The 20,869-nt window shown below is 32.2% G+C and overlaps 1 protein-coding gene across 9 annotated transcripts in view; it reads left to right on the top strand.

The window, feature by feature from the left end:
* Positions 1 to 15,299, top strand: part of KDM6A (lysine demethylase 6A) — a 241,436-nt gene extending 226,137 nt beyond the window's left edge. For all 9 annotated transcript variants that reach the window (XM_031959375.1, XM_031959372.1, XM_031959373.1 and 6 more), the window contains 5 exons: positions 609 to 796; positions 1,322 to 1,463; positions 11,434 to 11,560; positions 13,203 to 13,373; positions 14,413 to 15,299. In XM_031959375.1, coding sequence (XP_031815235.1) covers positions 609 to 796; positions 1,322 to 1,463; positions 11,434 to 11,560; positions 13,203 to 13,373; positions 14,413 to 14,442 — 658 coding nt within the window. In that variant the 3' untranslated portion in view covers positions 14,443 to 15,299. The remainder of the gene's footprint in view (positions 1 to 608; positions 797 to 1,321; positions 1,464 to 11,433; positions 11,561 to 13,202; positions 13,374 to 14,412) is intronic.
* The last annotated feature ends 5,570 nt before the right edge of the window (positions 15,300 to 20,869 follow it).

The following is a 20,869-nucleotide window of genomic DNA, read 5'->3' as shown; positions in this document are numbered from 1 at the left end:
TTTAATGAATTAATGGCAACATATTCTTAAGTATATATTTAATAAAAAGTATTCTTAGTCACTTTTAACTTTATTTAATTGGTCATACCTACAGGCACTTGCTGTTCTTTAAATATACAGTGCTTTTTTTTTTTTTTTTTTTTTGCCTTATTACACTTCAGTAATTCAAATACAGTTTGAGATCTCAAATATGTAAAGGGGAGTTTTCAAGCCTTACTTGGCTATGGGATGATCTATCTTATATCTCAGATTTTATAAGAGCAGAAAAAGGAAAGGGGCTGATCAAAATTCTGGCCCATTATATGAATTGAATGTGAAGTGCTACTTATAACCATAGTTACTCTAAAGAGTATGATAGACAGTGGAATATATTTACTATGGAGGCAGGGGAATAGAATCTTTGCCATTATCTGTGTTTCAATAAATTATCAAGTAGCCCCAGATAATAACCAGACGTTTTTCATCAACACAGAGCTTTTAGGTGAAGTCTTTTGCCATGTTTACAACCCAGATCTTATGTAATGCTTTAAGCATTTTTATTTTATTTTATTTTGTCATTATCTGGTCCTAGTAGCAAATGATAAATATGTTATTTGTTCCTATTTTAGAAATAATTTGAATTTCCTAATGGGCTCTTGGTGGCCTAACCTTGAAGATCTTTATGAAGCAAATGTCCCAGTATATAGATTCATTCAGCGACCTGGAGATTTGGTCTGGATAAATGCAGGCACTGTGCACTGGGTTCAGGCTATTGGATGGTGCAACAACATTGCTTGGAATGTTGGCCCCCTTACAGGTATTTTAAAGAATTTGAAGAGTATGCTAAAATATTTGAGACAATAACTCAGTAAAAGTTTTGATTTTTTTTTTTTAAACTTGTTTTTCTTCCAGAAAGAATAATCTCTAATAAGCATAGTCCTTGGCATCTACTGGGAAATAATTTATTAAAATCTGTACAAGAAACTGCCAACCAGGTTGCTTAAAAGCTTATTTTGCAAATCAAAAATTGAATTCTAGCTTGCCAGTTTCAATCAGATATGGCTAGATTTTAGCAAATAAATTATTGATGTAATTTTTATAACAAGATATTGTTACTTTTTACATTATTCAAAATGTACATGGTAACTTATCATGATTGAATAGAAGCTTGAATGTTCCCTCGCTTCATTGTAAAACATAAAAAATAATCTTAGGATGTTCTATTAGATTGTGTTATATTTTTTAAATTCAGTAAGGTGGTTATATAGCTTACTAATATTTTTAATGTTGTATTGCTTTAAAACAAGTTACTTATTTGGGGGGGGTTTTCCTTCACTTTTAGCCTGCCAGTATAAATTGGCAGTGGAACGGTACGAGTGGAACAAATTACAGAGTGTGAAATCAATAGTGCCCATGATTCATCTATCTTGGAATATGGCGCGAAATATCAAGGTTTCCGATCCAAAGCTTTTTGAAATGATCAAGTAAGTGCTTTGCGAAACTACTAGAATTCTCCTCTGCTGTGGAAGAGGGGAAGGATATGAAGTTACTTCTTTTTTTCTGGGTACAGTGTTAATTTCAAAGCAAGAACTAGGTGTGGACTGAAGCACTGGAAAAGAGCACAAAGTTCATGTTATCCAACTTCTTCATAAAAAGAAGGATAAAGGGACCATTTTTCCTAGAGAGAATAAATGAGAGCCAGGATTCAAACCTAGTGTCCCTGAAAACTTCCAGAGCCCAGCTCTCTCTTTTTCCACTCTGCCACATTAATGCTCATATTTTGTTTTTTAATTAAAGTTCCATCCTTACTTGGCTATATATGCAGAGAAGGAAAGGAATGGTATGGATAATCCAAAGACAATTTATATCATTTTCTCTTTTTCTTCATCTTCCCCCAAGTTAGGAACAAGAATACTTAACGTGGATGGGTGCCTAGCCCAACTGATTGTTCCAGGTTTGGGGAAGAACTAGTAGGGACAGTTTCAGTATAAGATTATTATGTAGAGAATCCTAGATAAAGAAAATAAGGTTTCAGTATATGGTGTGTTGTTTTGTAGTTAAACAGCAGATATATTTTGTTTTCTTTTATCTGTATAAATTAGAATTATTGGCTTTTTAATTTTAGTGATGTAATTTAAACAAATTTTATCTTTTTGCATTTATTAAAAGTTCATTTTACAGATATTTTGTGAATTAGCTAATGATTTTAAAGCAATTTAAAAATACCGTTGTTAAATAGAATTAGAATCAAAGCTAATATTTAGTTCTTCAATGAATCTGACTGATGCTTTACCATATTTTCAATCAAGTGCTACTTGAAAATTATAGAGTATTTATTGCCTTTTTAATGTGGGGGTTGTCCTAATTGGTTATTTTAATTTGCTATCTAATCTGTGTTCCTTCCATGGTACTATATAACATATATGTTAAATTTACATGAGAATATGTCAAAAAAAAAAAAAGGTAGGTATAATAAGTAGTATGTTGAAAGCAAGAAAAACCTGGCCATTTCGTATATTTAGTGAGATTTATTAATATTGGTGGAACCAAGAATTTTGAGAGATTTTACTTCAAATTATAGGGCAGATGCAAATAAAGGTCTACAGCAGAAAACATTTTTCTTTAGATATTCTCTTGCATATAAAACAAATCATCCACAACAATAAAGAAAAAAAATTGATGCTCCTAAAATCATAGATACAGCAGACGATTGAGCTTCCCACCTAATAATATAGGTATCCTGTCTTATGTCATCTTCATCATGATATAGCATTTTCTTAAACATTTTTGTGTAGTAGAATCTCAGTACATTTGAATAAAGCCTATTTTAATTGTTAGCAAGTTATTCATTCTTGTGTGGATATATGATCTCAATGCTATGGATTTACAATAATGGTAATATCTTAACAATTCATTACAACACTTGGAGTATGGACTATTCCTTTTTTATCTGTCATCCTAGGTGTCTGACAATCCTATCTACTTTTCCAGTTATACATACATCTCTTATAAGGACAGCAAATAACAGCTTCATCATTGGGCAGAAATTTGCCTCTTGTAAATTCCACTTGAACTTAAAAAAAGTTCCGATCATTCTCTATAAATATTTCAAAATTGCTATCTTGTCCTCCTTTACTTGTTCTTTTGTTCTTTAGACTAAACATGCTTTCTGTGTCTTGATCCAGTTCTTCTAGCCAAATGACAATTATGTGATTCACCATTGAAAACTTCCCTTTAAGCTAATTCTGATGCATTAGTTAACATTCTGGGTACTATTGTTTAATTGTCACAGTATATAATTTATTAACTTTTATCAATCATGAAATAGAAATTTATGTTTAAAATGTATAGATATAAGCATGCTCTTATATACTGGATAAAATTGTCGGTGCCAGAGCAAACCCAAACCAGAAAGTTTAGGAACCAATGAGGGTTTATTGAGTTTGCCAGCAAGGTATCCCCACCCATGCAAGCAGAGACTCCTCAGAAGAAGAAAAGGACAAGACTTTTAAATAGATTTCACTTAGGCTGGAGGTAAGTTGGATACTAAGCAGCTTTTGATTGGATAGGGCTTGTTACTCTGGGGTTTGGAATAGGACATGTAAAAGGAGAAAGGCTCTTCTTGAGATTAGTTTTTCTTTTATAATAGGACTTTCAGTAGAAAGGAATGTTAAAGACAGGGCAGGGATTTCAGTACAAACAGGATCAGAGGCAAAAATGCAGGAACTACAGACAAAATGGAGTTGCTTTAGTTTTCCAGTGACTTATGACACAACATAGTATTTTTAGTATATGTCACCAGTGAATGAAAAACACTGCTAGTTTTTTTTTTTGGGGGGGGGGGTGAATGCAAAGGAAAAAAGAATTATTATCTATTTGGGAGAAACAACATATACAAGAAAAATAAATCTTAAGGAGGGTGGTGTGGGGATTGGTTTTGGTTAGCTAGGCTTATTATTGGTCAGTATAGGGAACTCCCAATGTAGGCACTTCTGCCATTGCAAATTAGCTGTTCATCTGAAACTTAGAATCTTTCAGACTGGTCCACCAACTAGTAACTGATTTGCCTGTGGTCACATAGCTGTATCAGACTATTTTTTTTTTTTTTTTTTTTGAAAGCTTACATTCTTCTCTTCTCCCCATCCCCTTACCCTCCTCCCCCACTTTTATTTTTCCAATTACATGAAATATAGTTTTCAACATTTGAGTTTCAAATTTTTTTTCTTTTCCTCCCTTAATCCGTCCTTTCCCGAGACAGCAAGTAGCAACCTATATTGATTAAACATGTATAATCTTTCTAAACACATTTCTATATTTGTCATGTTGCATGAAAAATCAGACCAGAAGGGGGAAAAGCACAAGGGAAAAAAAGGCAAATAAACAACACAGAAGATGAAAATGCTATGCTTTTATCCATGTTCATTTTCCAAAGTTCTCCCTCTGGATGTGGATCACGCTTCCTATCCCAAGTCAGAGACAAATCTTGAATTGAGATTTTTTTTTTTTTTTGGATTCTTAAGTACCGCTTTCTAACATATCCTGACTTTCATATCTTATTATCATGTGCTAAGCACCATGCTAAACCCCAGGGAATACAAAAAAAGGTAGAAGACAGTTCCTGCTCTCAAGGAACTCAAAGTCTAATAGGTGAGACAACATGCCACCAAATAAGTGCAAGCAAGCTACATACAGGATAAGATGCCAGATAAAGAAATAAAAAATAGGCATTAACAGAATGCCTAACATTCGGTTAATTATACAGAGAATTGGTCTTTATTCAGTAAGTTGATTTCCAAACATGTCTTCTACTAATTCTGTATTTTGTTTTTCATTTTTAATACTTTTGTAACATTTCCATATTAATCTTTCCATATTTTCTATTCCGTCAGTTCTATTAATACTACGTATTAGATATAGAGATGAAATAAACTATCCCTTCCCTCAGAGAGAATTATTATATTATACAAACAACCTAGTGCGCACACACAAAATATATTATATTAGTGAGATAAGTATAGACTATGAGTACTCACGTTTTAAAACAAAGAATTCACCTAGATGATGCATATTTTTCCCCCTCCCATTTAAAAAATTAAAAAAACTTAACAAATATAGAATAAAACAATTCCTTCCATTACACAGCATAACAGAATGTGCATTAGACTGGGAATCTCTTAGTGCAACTTGATATAGATATTGATATAGACACACACATATATTTATCCATATAAAATTCAGCATTTTTCTTGGAAAGCTTCATTGTTTGCCTGTTGCTTTCCTTCTGTTTTTTGTAAGGTTATATTTGCGTTGAGTCCTGAAGGAAATAGTGAGGCATCTTATGAGAAAGGAGAAAAGATGGGAGTGCATTCCAGTTTCTAGAGAACCAGTAGAAAGATACATAGAAAAGAGAATATTGTCAGAAAAAACAAAGTCCATTTGGCTGTACTGTTGAGTACAGCAGAATGGCATTTTTCTTTTAATAGGGCTAGGTTTCTATAAGATTGCTCAAGGAACATTAACGTACCAAGCATTATAATGTGCACTGGGAACACAAATACAAAATGAAACTATGCACCCCAGCAGTTTATGTTATAATGGAGGCAACAGTGATGCAAAGTAGAGACAAGGTAACTGGCAACTGGGGATTCCAGGAAAGACTTGGTGCAGAAAATGATTCTTGAGCTCTATCTTAAAAGGAAACAAGGGTTTCCAAGGAACAGAACTGAGAGGAGAGTGCCTTCCAAGCATGGAAGACAGCCAGTATAAAATCATGAAGGAGTTAGAATGGCAAATTGACTAATTGTGGCTGGATCATAGAGTACATCAAGGAGATAATATGTATGTAATATGTTGAAAAGTAGAATGAAGTTTAGAGAGCTTTAAAAACCAAACAGATGAATATATATTAGCCATTAAATGTAATGTGAATTCACTGAAGTTTGTGAAATAGAGAGTGAGATAGAGTAAAATCACTTAGTTATATAGAAGATAGATCAGTATGGAAAAAGCTAGGGAGAACAATTTGGATATTATTTTGGTAGTCTTAACAGTAAAAATAATTGTGTGTGTATGTATGTACGTACGTACATCTTTGCTTGGCATTCAAAATTTTTACACAATATGTCTTCTATTTTTGTGCCTTTTTTCCCCTTTTAATCTACTATATAAAACTGTTACTTCCAATTTTTGGAAATGAATAATTTTATTTGTGTTTTTCCTCTATCTGGAATGCCTTTGTTTTTCTATAACTATTAGAATTTTATCTGTCTTTTTAAGATCCAGGTTAGCTTTTGCATTTTCCATGAAGCTTTTCCTGATTCTGTCAGCTACAAATGTCTCTCCTATTTCTGAAATTCCATTATAAAATGTTCGAACTTTTGTGGGATATTTAGCCCTTCTTGTGTGCTAAACTATATTCTTATTTTATATGTATCTCATGTTTCCCAAGTGTACTTATATATAAGCCCTTTGAGAAAAAGGAGATTGTCTTATACTTCTTTTTAATTTTATCTTATTCCCTGTTAACAGTACTTATTAAGGCAGCATGCTATCAGGAACAGAATTAAACTTGAGTTCTAATGCCAACTTTGCCATCACCTACTAAAGAGGCTTTGCAAGTCATTTTTCTATTTCTTTAAATGAGAGGGTTATATGAGACAAATAATCTCTTATATCCTTTATAAAATTTTATTGTTCTGATCTGCTGGATCTTTTGATTCAAATAAATTTTGAACTAGAGAGGACTTCTCAATTACATAGTTTAATTCCCTCATTTTGAACCATAGAAACTTAAGAGAGAAAAGTCCCCTCCTTACTTGCTTTGGAGTCTATTCATTTTTTCTTTGGACTCTCAATAAGCCAATCAACTTCAACATTATGGATCCAACTCCCTGACACTTGAAACTTAAGTTCTTGATAGGTTGCAGTCTCATTGATGGGGTGTTCTCATATCAGAAAATTCTAGGGTCATTAAATTATATGTCATCTTCATCTTAGCATAATTTCATTTAATTAATTTTAATTCTTGATTCACTAATTGCTAAAAGCCATTCACTGTAACCACCGTGCTAGCACCCAGGATACCCCAGAATCAGCTTGAGTCAGGATAAGCAAAAGTCTGTCTTTATTCTCGGTCTTAGACTCAGGATTGAACAGGATGGAAGCAAATTCTCCACAACCTGCTTTCCCTCGTCTATGGCAGAGTGTGTGTGTCCCTGGCTAGCTTTACCTCCACCCCCTAGTCCCTCCTACAATCCTCTGTACACCAATCATTGAGCCAGTACGGATAGTGGAAAGGACCATTTTCCAAGCATATGCCCATAGAGATCATCCAATCAGTAGTTAGCCTCAAGCACTCAGCAGTCCTGACCTTAGTGCATTGAATTCAATAATTCCAGCCCTCTACAATTCACCTCCAGGTCATATTGACATAAAGTACTGTGCTTTGTTAAATATCTCAAAAGACTGTTTTTGAGCTTTAAAATTCCTATTGGAAGTAAAACATTTTTAACCAAACCTTGGTTAGTCCAACTTTAGTCTCAAATGATATCAGACTGTATGCATGGTCTTGTAATCTTGATTCAGAAAAGGGTTTCTTAATCTTTTTTAGTATCATGGATTTCACTAAAAGTTTATTGAAAGATATGACCTCCTCTGCATAATGGAAATTATGCATTTCATTTTGATTTTAGTGAAAATTAATGTGTGATTTTTCCTCTTCAAGTTCATGGACTCTATGTAAGAACTGTTGACTTTAGAAGATCCTTTTATGATTTGATCTATATGCGTCTATAACCATGCCACTCAAACTAGAAAGCTCTGCATAATATTACATCACAGCATTATCACTTTTGAATTGTGAGAAAAAAGAAAACCAAATCCATATGTGCAAAAGTATAGCAACAATTTTTTGTGGTGGCAAAAAAGTGGAAACTGAGGGAATGCCCATCTGTTTTGGAGTATTGAACAAGTTGTGGTATTTGGGTGTGTTGGAAATATTATTATACTTTTAAAAAATTATTAAGCAAAACCAGGAAAATAATGTACATTGTACCAGTAGTATTTGTAAAGATGATCAATTCTGGAAGACTTAAGTAATTGACCAATAGTGAGATCCAAAGGATTCATGATAAAAAAAAATCCTATCCACTTCGTTAGACAATGTCATAAACCCAAGAGTACTGATTGAAATATTTTTTTTTCTTTATATTTTTCTTTCTCCTGGAAGATGGCTAATGTGGAAATATTGTTTTGCATGACTTAATATAATGGAATATAAAGATTCCGTATTTCTTGCCCTCAATTGATGGGGAGAATCAGAGAGAGGGAGGGAGGAAAAGAATTTAGAAGTTGGGGGGAGAGGAGAAACTAAAATTGAATTTTTAAAGAAAGAGAACATCTGAATCAGTGCTGCAACAGATTTGCTTGAATATACAAAAATAGCTATAGGAGAATGTAAAAAAGATAAATGCTACAAAGGAAGAACAATTAACTCCCTCGGGATTATAACAGAAGGAAAAATTACTTCTGATTGGAGGAATCTTAGTTTCCAATTGAAAAATCCAGGGGAAAAGCAGTATTTGATCTGCATCTTGAAACATTTTTGATTAGATGAAATAGAAAGAAAAATCATTCTAGGTTTAGGATATGTATGACAAAATACTGGGGTGTCCTTTCTCTAAAAAGGGAAGGGGTTGATTTTGCATTTGAAATGACAAAGTAATAAATGTTTGAGAGATTCTTGAACTATGGACAGGTTAGGAGGGGGACATGAAGGTGCATATGTCTCTTATTAAAGCAGAAAATTACTTCTGAAGAATACATAATAGCATATATGTTTTCCAAATACATTTTAAGAAAACAGTTTTGCCAAAAAAGTTAAAGAGAACAAAGATTATCTAAAACTACAAGGTCACCAACTTTCATGGTGCAATGGCTTCTAAGAGTGCCACCTGAAATTGGAAAGAATCTCAATTCAAATCCTGGCTACATGACTTGTGCAATTTACTTGTCTACTTCCATTTCCTTACCTTTATAATATAGATTATTATAACATCTGCCCTCCAGAGTTGTGAACATCAAATAACGTTATATTTGTAATACCACTTGTCACAGTGCTTGGCAAATAAGTACTTAAGAAATTCTTCTGTCCTCCCTCCCTTTCTTTTTTTCCTTCCTCCTTATTGGATTGTGGAAATTTTTTTTTAATACCTTAAAAAAATTTTTTAAGTAAAATAGATTTGGTCCAAGTTGATATCTGTTCTTTCCTTATATGTGAGAATGTGAATTCATAGTCCTGGTCATCTTGGGCCAATTACGAGTAATAAGTCACTTCCAAAGTGTTCTCTGAATTAGAAGTTAACTACCTTTCATTTAGTCAATTTCTTGTCATCCCTTGTCCTCATAACTAACTAGCTTAGCCATTGTAGACCTCTTTATACCGTAATAGAGTTCTTTCTCTCTGGAACAAACTCAAATAGTAAGCCATTTTCTCTAAGAAGCCTTCTTATTTAGTTAAAGCTAGTCTATTTGATTGATAAGGCTTCCTTGCATATTATCAGTTTTGAGCCAGACTTGAATGGTGAATTAGAAGTAAACTAGGAAACTGGAAACTGGATATAAAATTTTAACATGAAACTCTTGAATGAAAATTTAAGCACCTAGAGAGTGGAGATTATTTAATTTTCTCTTTGTATCCCCAGTACCTAGCACAGTGCCTCGCACATTGGCACTTAATAAATGCTTGATTGATTATTTTTAATATTTTAATTCAGAACAAACATATAATGAATGCATGCTTGATTATTTTCGTTCTTCAGAACAAATATGTAAAATAGCAGCATTTTTCATGTTAAGTGTATATGTTTATATGTGTGTATGTATGCATGTGCATAAAAGGGTACCTCCCAAGAAAAAGTGCATGAGAATGTACAAGAAATATTCTGTTTGTGTTTCTGATGTTAGCCTTATTGATAATTCTACTTATCATACTAAGAAGGATTTGCCTGGTGATTTGACTATGCAGTTTTCTGCAAAGCTCTTATTTAATATTTATATGTCTCATTTTTCACTCAATGAGCCTTATAATTATTGCTGGTTTTCATAAATTCACTGTTCTGTATGCTCAATTTAATTTTGTACACTGTGAAAAAAATGTTTTTCAAACCTGGAAATAATCATTTTTTGCATAACAAAACTTCCCTTTTTTAGAATTAGAATATAGCATAGAAATATAAATTGAAGCAAAGTATTATGTTAATAGTTGTCATGTTCTCAGCCAAGTTCCTAGGCCAAATATAGTTTAATTCTTTGTATTTGTTAAAGACGTCATTACCTATAATATGCTAAGTACTATTTACAAGGCCATGTGATTGATGTTCAATAATAATTGTGGGGGGTTTTTTAATGCAGTTGTTTGCCAGGATAATATCAGTTAAAATTTGTAAAATATAAGCTCCATATCATTTATTTTTATAAGCAAATTGCTCCAGAGCTTGAAACCAAGACCTAGGTAAATTAAATGACTTGCCTTAAGTCATTTGAGTATCAGAGAAAACATTTGAACTTGGGTGCCATTCTATGTGATTTTGACACCAATGATGTGAGGTGTACAATAGAGATTGGAGGAATGAGGTACTTGAAATAGCCCAGGAAAGAATACATAGGAAAATTATAATCATAAAATTTAAGTTTCACAATATTTTATGTCATCATTTACTTTAAAAAAAAAAAAAAAGATGCTTTTTTTTTTTTAATGTTTTAGAATTAAACTTAACTGTGTAATCTGAAATGATGGAACCTTTCTACCTTTATAGAGTAAAATAAACATCTAAAATTTCATTGTGTTCTGGGAACTATCTTTAGTTGAAATAAAACTTCCCTTCCACAACAATCACTAACAAGTAGTGATTCACTTTTTGCTTTGAGAGCTCAAATAAAGGGGAACCCACTACCCCTCTTGTAACTTCTTCTTCTTCTTTCTTCTTTCTTCTTCTTCTTCTTCTTCTTCTTCTTTTTTAGAACTCTATTAGATAGTTGTCCCTTATTATTTAGCCTAAATTTGACTCTATTCAAATTCAGCAAAGTCATAATCAAGTCTCTTTCCAAGATAAAAGTGGAGATAAGTTAATTCTGGCCAAAATAGACTAATTTTTGTGTTCAAACTATGTTGCTAATTTACCATATTTAACACAGAATGCAGTATTTTTCATATTAGATTGTCATGCTTTTTATCATTAGTATCTTAAAATTTATAATTACTGTTTATATAATTATGTTGTACCTGAATAATAAAAAAGTTAGTAGATGCTGAGTTAGCGAAAGCAGAAAGAAAACTTATCTGTGAGTTCTGCATTTTAAACCATTTAATATAAACCAACATTCTTTATTACTATAGCACTTTTACTATTCAATTACTGGTCATGTGTTTTATCTTGCTCCGCCCCTATCCATTAGGTATTGTCTGTTGAGAACTCTGAAGCAATGTCAAACGCTGAGGGAAGCTCTTCTTGCTGCTGGAAAGGAGATTGTGTGGCACGGACGCTCAAAAGAAGAACCAGCTCATTACTGTAGCATCTGTGAGGTCAGTTCTCTTTCTTTTCATGGTTAGATGATTGTTTTGAATCCATCTATTTTCCATTTTTATTCTTTAAGTAATTACTTGACTGTACTATTAACTCGGCTTGATTTATTAAAAGGCAAACCACCAAAGTAATACAAAAATAGTTTGTGAAATCCACTTTAATAAACTTGAAAATCATCGGGACATTTGGCTTACAGAGAATGTTCTTTCTCTGGATTGAAGAAATAAATTGATTTTGTTTGTACTGGGATTTTACTGAGGGTAACCTGTTTTCAGAGTTGTATCAGTTGTTAATGTGAGTCTGAGAACTCTGCTAGTCTAAAGTGTGAATTCATTAATCTTTTCTCATGCATCCCAAACTTTTGAAGTTTTTAAATATGTAGGTGCCTTAGAAGAGTGTTAATATATTTGACACCATGCTTTCCAACAATTAGGCTTCTTTTAATTATTTCTCCTTCTAGAAGTGATGAGGCAAGATTTAATCTGTAAATGTATTAGCTTTAACTTTAAAGAGAATGATGATTTGTTTAAATTATTTTTAGCAAATAACCTCCAAAATAAATGGGGGTAAGAGAGAGGAGCAAGCAGGAATTCTCCTTCCTCAACTTTTCCTTGTATAGGACAAACTGTTTTCCTCCTCCTTAAGGTGTTTCCTTTATTTTCCCATGCTTTGTCTTGCCACTGTAGTTGTTTGTAGAAGTGATTAAAATTATGACTACTGGTGTTTGGTTATGCTAGGGAAATCTCTCTTGAACAAAGGTCAACCTTTAGGAGAGAAATGGGAAAAGGGTAAATGACTGAAAAATTGAAAGGCAAATCTTTTTTTGGGGGGGGGGCGGTTGGAAAGGTATCGTTAGCTGTTTTACATTCTCTATTATTACTCTGTTATGCCCAGTTACTCTTACAGACCTGTGTTCTTCTCTCTAGTCAAATACTATTCAAGAGATAGGCTTGAAGTTAAAATAAAAATAGAATTTTAGGAAATTTGTTGTGATTTCTTAATTGAAATGATTCTCCAAGATCTTAATGCCATTGAAAGAAAAAACTTAAATTGGTTATTAGCGCATTCCAAAGTCTTTTATATACATGTTCTGATTTTGTTATTTCACTGATTTCACTTTTTTTGATCATTATTTTTTTTTAATTCTTAATTTAAAAAAATTTTTATATCTTAAGTCCTTAACTAAAGGATTAGTCACCTTAATTGCATGTAAACCCTAAATATCAAATACTTTATCATTTATCAGTGTATAAGAAGATCATACAACCAATAAGTGTCTTAAGGCAAGATTTGAACCCAGAAAGATGAGTCTTCCTGACTCCAGGTTCAGTGCTTGATCTACTTTGCCATCCATCCTTGTATTCACATCCTCATTTAAATTCTTATCATGTCTTTCCTAGATTATTGGAGAGGACTACTGTGTTACTCCCCTGACTTAAGTCATTCCCATCTCTGGGTTTTGGTACTGATTATCCCCTATGCTCGGAATTCCCATTTGCAAATTAAGCTTACAGCTCTGGTACTATTTTAGCATTTTCCCCTAAACATTATATTTTGCCCACACATGCTTTGAAAAATAATTTCCTCCTTATTTACAACTAAGAATTTTCAATATCTATGCTTTTCTTTTCTGTGAAATAGGTAGAAGTCTTTGATCTGCTTTTCATCACTAATGAGAGCAATTCTAGAAAGACCTATATAGTACATTGCCAAGACTGTGCACGAAAAACAAACGGGAATCTCGAAAATTTTGTGGTGCTAGAACAGTACAGAATGGAGGACTTGATGCAAGTCTATGACCAATTTACATTAGTAAGTGAAATCAACATGTGAGTACATTATTAGCTGGTTAAGAAGCAGCAGGTTTTTAAAATTTCTTTTCCAACCAGTAAATAGGAGGTAATGAAATACTTATAATTAAATATCTTTGTTATTTTTCATATAATGTGTGTGTGTGTGTGCGCGCGCGTGCATGCGCGCACATACTGAGTAAATAAACCATCCTAATGATACCACCTAAATTTTATGCTTCTTCTACTGCTGTATGTTTTTTAAGACAGTTGTAGTTATACAGTTATCTCATTTGACAAAAGTGTTCATTGTTAATGACTATAACAGGGAAGAAAACTGACAAATATAGAGATGTAGATAGATTTCTCTAGGTTTATTTTATTTATTGTTTTAAACAAAATTGTTATCATTGGAAAAGATTTGGCAAAGCTAACTTCCTAATATGGTATACAAGATTTGTGAAATTCAGACATAAAGTCATTAGTGATGTAAATAGAATTATAAACAGAAACAACAAAAAATTGTTAGGATTTTTTTTTTACCCCACCTGTCATATACATTAGCTCATATATGCTCATGTTAACACTGACTTAGTAAGAGTTTTCATAGCTTTGGAAATTTACTTCATTGTGTTTTATCTGAAAGTGGTCTTTACAAATTTATCTAAGCAGTAATTGAAAAAAATGCTATAAAGTATTTTCACTTTTTAACATGCATATACGAAAAATGCAATCTAGGAAAGTTTGTATCATAAACAAATATAGCGGGTGACAGTAATAGTGTTAAATTACTTTCCCTTCTCTTCTTTAACACATTTTGGTTTTAAAAATAAGATCAGCTACAAATTTCCCAAAACTGACATCTGGAAATAGGCTTATAATGCATTTTTTTGAGAGCCAGTAAAATGAACAGATAGGAGAATACGCTGGTGGTATAGTTATTGAACTTTCCCTTAGATATGTTGCCTTCTCTGAACTTTTCTTCAAAAGCTGGCAAGAAAATTAAGATACCACTGTTTATATATGTTCATAATTAATTTACCTTGGGTTTTCTTCCCCAGGCTCCTCCATTACCATCCTCCTCATCTTGACATTGTTCCATGGACATTAAATGAGAACTTTTCTGATATTCAGGAAGTGACCCAGTTCTGCACCACTGGTTTTTGTAGCTATCCCGTAAGGCTGCTGACTGAAAGCTGTGTCTATGCAACCTTCCAAGTGCGGAGTGTCAACCAACTGGACAGGAGAGAGCACTGCTCCTACTCCAGAACTCAAAATAAAGCTGAACCAGCTATACTTCAAAAAAAAATTTCCACGTTTTGTATATATCTGACAAAACTGGCAACATTATACAGACTACTGACTTGAAGACCACCTCTTTTATATTTCTCTGTTTCTGGGCTGATGACTTGGTTTCATCCATTTCCTTACTCCCTTACCCTTCACCACCTCCAGAATTTTCCTTGGAAAAAGTACTAGCCTAGCTGGTCATTTCTTTGTAAGGTAGTTAGAAATTTTAAGTCTTTCTTTGGACAACAATTTTTTTTTTTAATGTGAAAAGTTAGGTGATAAAATTTTTTTACTTTTATGTTTTTCTGTCTTGTTTTAAAACCATGACGGTTATACTTTTGGTTCCTAAATAAAACTTTAAAAAAATTAACAGCCAAGTCACAAAGATAATGGGTTGCACATAGACTAAGGAATAAATTTCAGATTTGTGATTTTTGTTTCTAATCTTGATGTAAATTTACACTATTTATAAATACATATTTATTGCTTGAAAATATTTGTGAATGGAATGCTGTTATTTTTTCCAGATTACCTGCCATTGAAATTTTAAGGAGTGCTGTCATTTCAAACACTACTCCTATTACATTTTCTATATGTAAATAAAACTGCTTAGCATTGTACAGAAACTTTTATTAAAATTGTTTAATGTTTAAAGAGTTTTTCTATTGTTTGAGTTTTAAAAAGAAGCCTTTATGTACAGTGCCCAGTTTTTGTTCATTTTTCAAATCTGATTATATATATTTTATATATACTTATGTATGTATATATAATATATATAGAAATCTGAATATAAGATATATGTATAAAGATTTAGAAATTAAATTTTTCTCATTTTAAGTTTCACATCTATGGTAGATTTGAGGTGTCTACTGTAAAGTATTGCTTACAAAAGTATGATTATTTTTAAAGAAATATATATGGTATGTATCCTCAAGACCTAAAATGTCTTTCAGACTGGTTTATTGTTAAATTGCAATTACTGCAATAACAGACCAATAAACAATTACTGCCAAAAAAAAAAAAAGTACAGTAGTAGAAAACAAGTACTGAAGTTTTAAAGGGAATGTTCTGTGGGATTTACTTATCTTGATGCAACTGGAAATGGGAAGAAAAAGATTTCATTTAGATATATAACCATAATTTTAGAGTTCAGGCTTAAGAAATGGTTAAAATTATTCATTCATTCATATATATATATATATATACACACACACACACACATATATATATATATATATGTATTATGATTTCCTGACAACACTGATAATTAATAACACGATAACTAATACAAAAAATCATGATTTAGGGATAAAATTTAAACCTTGTTTTTACCAAAGTAAACAAGCAAAAACTTTCATTGGCTAAATCCACTTAAAAATATTCTTTGGAAGGTAGATAACATTTAAGTTTTAATTACATTATGTTAAAAAAAACTTTTACTTGATGAATGATGACAGCACTTTGTTTTATAATCATTACAAATTGCATATATGTGGCACTTTTTATTCTCCAAAATACTTTTTTGTATAGTCTCATTTTATTATATTAAGTTTTAAGAAGTTCCAGAAGCATATAAAGTAAGACTTTCATTGTTAAATATAAGACTAAAGAGAATATGTAATATTCTCTAGTGGAGTCATGCTGATTACAGTAATGAAGTGCCTTTTTTCAAACAGCTCTTAAATTTCTTGTCTGCTTAGAAGATAAAAAAGCATGAAAATGTTTTATTAAATTAATAAAAAGCATAAATATTGAGCATTAACTACTGGTAGCGATTGGTACCAATTCATTTATAGCAGCAAAAGGAAACAATTACAAGTACTGTCAGTAGTGCTTGATTTAAATAAGTGCTCTTCAGTTAAGTTCAGTTGTTAATATTTATATAAGATATTTTCTAAGTCCCATGAGTGATAAAAAGAATATGAAACTTTTTTTTTTGGGGGGGGGCAACAAAATCCTAAACACGATTGGGAAACAGAGATTTAAGATCATGACCAAATAAAGAAGTGATAAAGAATGTGTAGTTCTATAGAAAAGATGAAAATTATATTGTCTTCACATTGCCAAGATTTTTATAAATTAAAATAACCTGTAGTATAAAGCAAATGTTATCTTTTAGAGCCTTTGTTATTTCATTTGTATCAGCATACTGATTTATAGTTTTCATCTAACAGCTATGTAAGATTCTTAGTGATAAATTATCAAGTATTTGATCTTCACTATCTATATCCTTTTATAACTTTCTGAGTATGAGATTGAGTACTTTTCTAAGCAGAACACATGAACATAAGTAATAGATTGTTCATTGATGGCATTTTTACCTTTGAGGAAAAAATACAGTTCCACTGAAAATTTCTAAAAGAAAAAGAGTTTGATTTCCATGTGGCATTCCTTCAGCTCTAACATGCAAAAATGCTAGATTCTTTATACACTAAACCTTTTCACTGAATTTTACATAATAAGTGACTGAAGTCAAGGCATATGCATGCATCTGATAAACCTAAAAAAGGCTTCAACTCAACCCAAAGATGAAACAGATTAAGATGTAAACTTTTAAGAAAATTTATTGCTGGTAATTTATTGAACCTTAGTTAATTTTTAGATGTTAATACATTGGGGACATGCACACTTTCTAATTAATATTAATATTAATAATTAATATTCACATCCTTATAGAGAACTTCCAGAGAAAATACTTAAAAGGAAAACAAAAAAGTTTTGTAGGAAAACAATGAGATGAAAAAGAGAAGCTTAAGGCAGCTTTAAGATCTAAGTAGATAAGGGGAATTAATAACTAAATAATTAGTAATTAAGTTATAACTAAATAATTCCAGAAGAAAAATTGGAGAGTTGTGGCTTCATGAAAAGAAAAAAGGTTATTTTTAGTTTTTAATGGTTTCCCATGAAAAAAATCACTAATAATTAGAATCTTTAGAATCTCTGACTTTATTCTTCCCATAATATCTTACCATTCTCTGAGAACAGGAAACAGAACAAGTAAGTTATGAGGAGGGTTTCTCAAATAGTTAATATTTACCCCACTTTGCTTTTCTATAAGCTAAATGTCCATCTTTTTATCTTTATTGTATTATCTTCCCCCTAACTTCCCCTACTCTGCTTCCCTTGTCACCATTTCCCATTTCTTACCTGCCCTTTGTAACTTAATTTGCTTAATTTGAAATATGTATAAAATTTTATCTTTAAGCAGAAAGGTGTATGGTCTTCTAAAAAATCAGGTGAATTTTGTCTTAAGAAATATGACTAAATTTAGGCACATGAAGAAATTAGTCTCATTGTTTTGTCGAATTGGGGACTTCAAAAGAAAATCTATATTCCAAAGTCACCCTTAATTTACAGTATATTTCATCACAGTCATAAAACCCAACTCCATCATTTTACAGATGAGGAAAACGGGCCCAATGAGGTTAAGCAATTTTCAAATAATTGTCTTGAGGCAAGTTTCAAACATCATCTGACTCCCAAGTTCAGCATACTAGCTGCTGCCTTATTTCCTACTATCCCTTTGAATTTTCTTAGAATCTCAGGTGAGAGAGACATCAGTCCAACTATCACCTGAATTGTGTATCCCAAACATTATTCACTCCTATATTATGCCTCCAAGGGTTCAGTGTTGTTTTGTTTAGGATAACCCCAAATTATAGCTAATGATTGAGTTAACAGAAAAAGCTTATCCATGGATAGCTCTATTAGCTGTCCAGATAATTTAAGTCGCCTCCCCTTGCATCAGCAGTGAAGCATCAAAATTAGGTAAATTGAAAGGAATTATCCTTTAATGTTAGTTTCAGAGGGACGAATGAAAGGGCATGTCTGCTGCAGTGTGGGGCAAAAGCAAAAATTCTGCTTCTCAAAGCTAAGAGAGATTAAATTTTAAGATTTGACCCGTGAATTGCACATAAGCTTTTTAAAATGTCCTCTTAAAGGACAATTCCCCATATGTTCCCAAATTTTTGGTTGCAAATTGAGTTATCCTGACCTATTCTATCAGGCTTTGCTATATGTACAAAGGAATTGCACAGAAATGCAAGGTAATTTTGTTTTCTTCAGAAGTTCAGCCATCTAAACATAACAGTAATTATGAATACGTTTAAATGTCTGAACAAAGTAACTTGAATGGAAAAATAGTTCTCAGGATAAATATTTTTCTGTTAATCCATTTTCCTGAATGGCATGAATATTGTTCTCGAGACAAAATTAATATTCTCAGACTTCATTCCTCAATCCAGAGAAGCAATTATATTTCCCAGAAGTATTTATCTATACTTGGACTATGAGGGAATAGACTTAGGGTCATAGAATTGTATCTAAAAGGAACCTTAGTGGTCATCTAGTCCAACTTAGTTTATGATTAAGAAAATTGACTCAATAAGTTAGAATTTCACCAGATCACACAATTCCCTATTATGTACTAGGTACTTGACCAAAAAAAAAATTCAGTCATCATCCTATTGGAGCCAAAAATGATGCCAGAGATAGAGACATCAAACAAAAATATTTTCTTAACCCCCTCAGGATAGATACTGTCTTAATTTGAAAAGCCTTTCTAAAAATAGGAATAGGCAGTAAAAGGGTTTTCATTGACAGCATAATCATGGCTAACAGTGTGAACAAAGTTCAGGCAAAACAGGGTAGGGATTTAAACCATCTGTATAACTAATTGAAGCTATCATTGGGTGAAAGGACAATTATAAATTACTGACCAAACTCTTATTTTATTATAAAAGAAGTAAGAATATAACTGCTATTAACATGCCAATGAAGTAAAGCTAAGAACTCCGGAGGGAATTTGGCATTTTAAGATTTACAATGTAAGATAAATTAGGAAGGGAAAGTTAGATGTCATCTTTTGCATATTGTGATTCCAAGTTTGATAAAGATTCTTTATGATGGTAGTAAGCACCGACTTCATTCCTTGACATTAACATCTCACATATCACCAAAATTGTCTTGAATCTTTAATTTTACTTGTTTAGGAAAGAAAGATTATATAGCAATCAAAAGGCAGGCAGTACAAAAAGTTGCCCTTTTCAGCCTTTTCCATCAGATCCTGTATTTTGGATAGACTATGATTGCACCATGAGAGTGGAAATACAGAAGGAATTTTCTTATTACAAGCCATAAAATAGTTTAATCTGACAGCATTGGGAGAAGAGCAATTTAAAATGCAACGCCAAAATTTCTAAATGGAGTAGGCAGCACAAAAGAACAAAAGAGTCACTGGGACTTTAAACTATAAAAAACTAGTAGACCCCTTTCCCTCTAGGGAAGAAACTTCATCTTAGCTGAAGACCAGCAAAGAACAATAGCAATTTAATGGAAATAACCAGAGAGCAGCAGGATATCACCAGGGAACATTGGTGACTCGGCAATATAAGAGGTATGAATTATCCTGTCCATGGATGTACTCTTATCATATGTACCCAATGTGTTCCTTCTCTACTAGTGATTGTATAACCTTTGATGAATAATTTCCTATATGTTTGAGGGGGAAGGAAGTAGTCTTGTCAGCTATTTTGTTCTGTTATTTGGTTAAATGTCTTTTGCTTTAGTGGTTAGTTAAAAGCATACTAGTTCTGCGATCAAAAGGTCTGAATCTAGCTCTATCATTTACTGTATGATATCAGATAAGCTACTAAAATCCTGAACCTTAGTTTCCTAATCCATAAAAGAAATTTTGAGGATGCTTCTGTTCACCATGTATCTTTTGGGGGTGTCTCTTCCATTTGGTATGTAAGATAGATATTCTTCATGATGATGACAAACTCTTTAGTTTTGTTTCCTAATAATATTATTAATATTATATCCAAGGGTAATTGGACAAATCTCTAATGCTCTTTGATCCAATAGTAGCACTACTAGGTTTGTTTTGCTCATGATTTTCAAAGAAATCATGAAAAGTGCAAAATAACCCATATATAAAATTATTTATGACAGCTCTTTTTGTGATGATAAAGAATTGGAAATTGAGAGCATGTCCATTAATTAAAGAATGACTGAACAAATAGAGGTATATGAATGCATTGGAGTATTATTCTGTAAGAAATGATAAGCAAGCAGATTTCCAAAAAAACAGAAAAATTTACAGAAAAACATCATACAAAGTAACAGCAACATTGTACAATGGTAAGTTTTGACAGACTTTGTTCTTAGCCGTACAATGATCCAAGACAATTCCAAAAGAATTGATGAAAACTGGTGTCTGAATGCAGA

This window comes from Sarcophilus harrisii, chromosome 3 (assembly GCF_902635505.1).
Source record: "Sarcophilus harrisii chromosome 3, mSarHar1.11, whole genome shotgun sequence".
In the NCBI taxonomy this organism is placed as follows: Eukaryota; Metazoa; Chordata; class Mammalia; order Dasyuromorphia; family Dasyuridae; genus Sarcophilus; species Sarcophilus harrisii.
The sequence above is the reverse complement of the archived record's forward strand: the minus strand, read 5'-3'. Positions and strand labels throughout refer to the sequence as shown.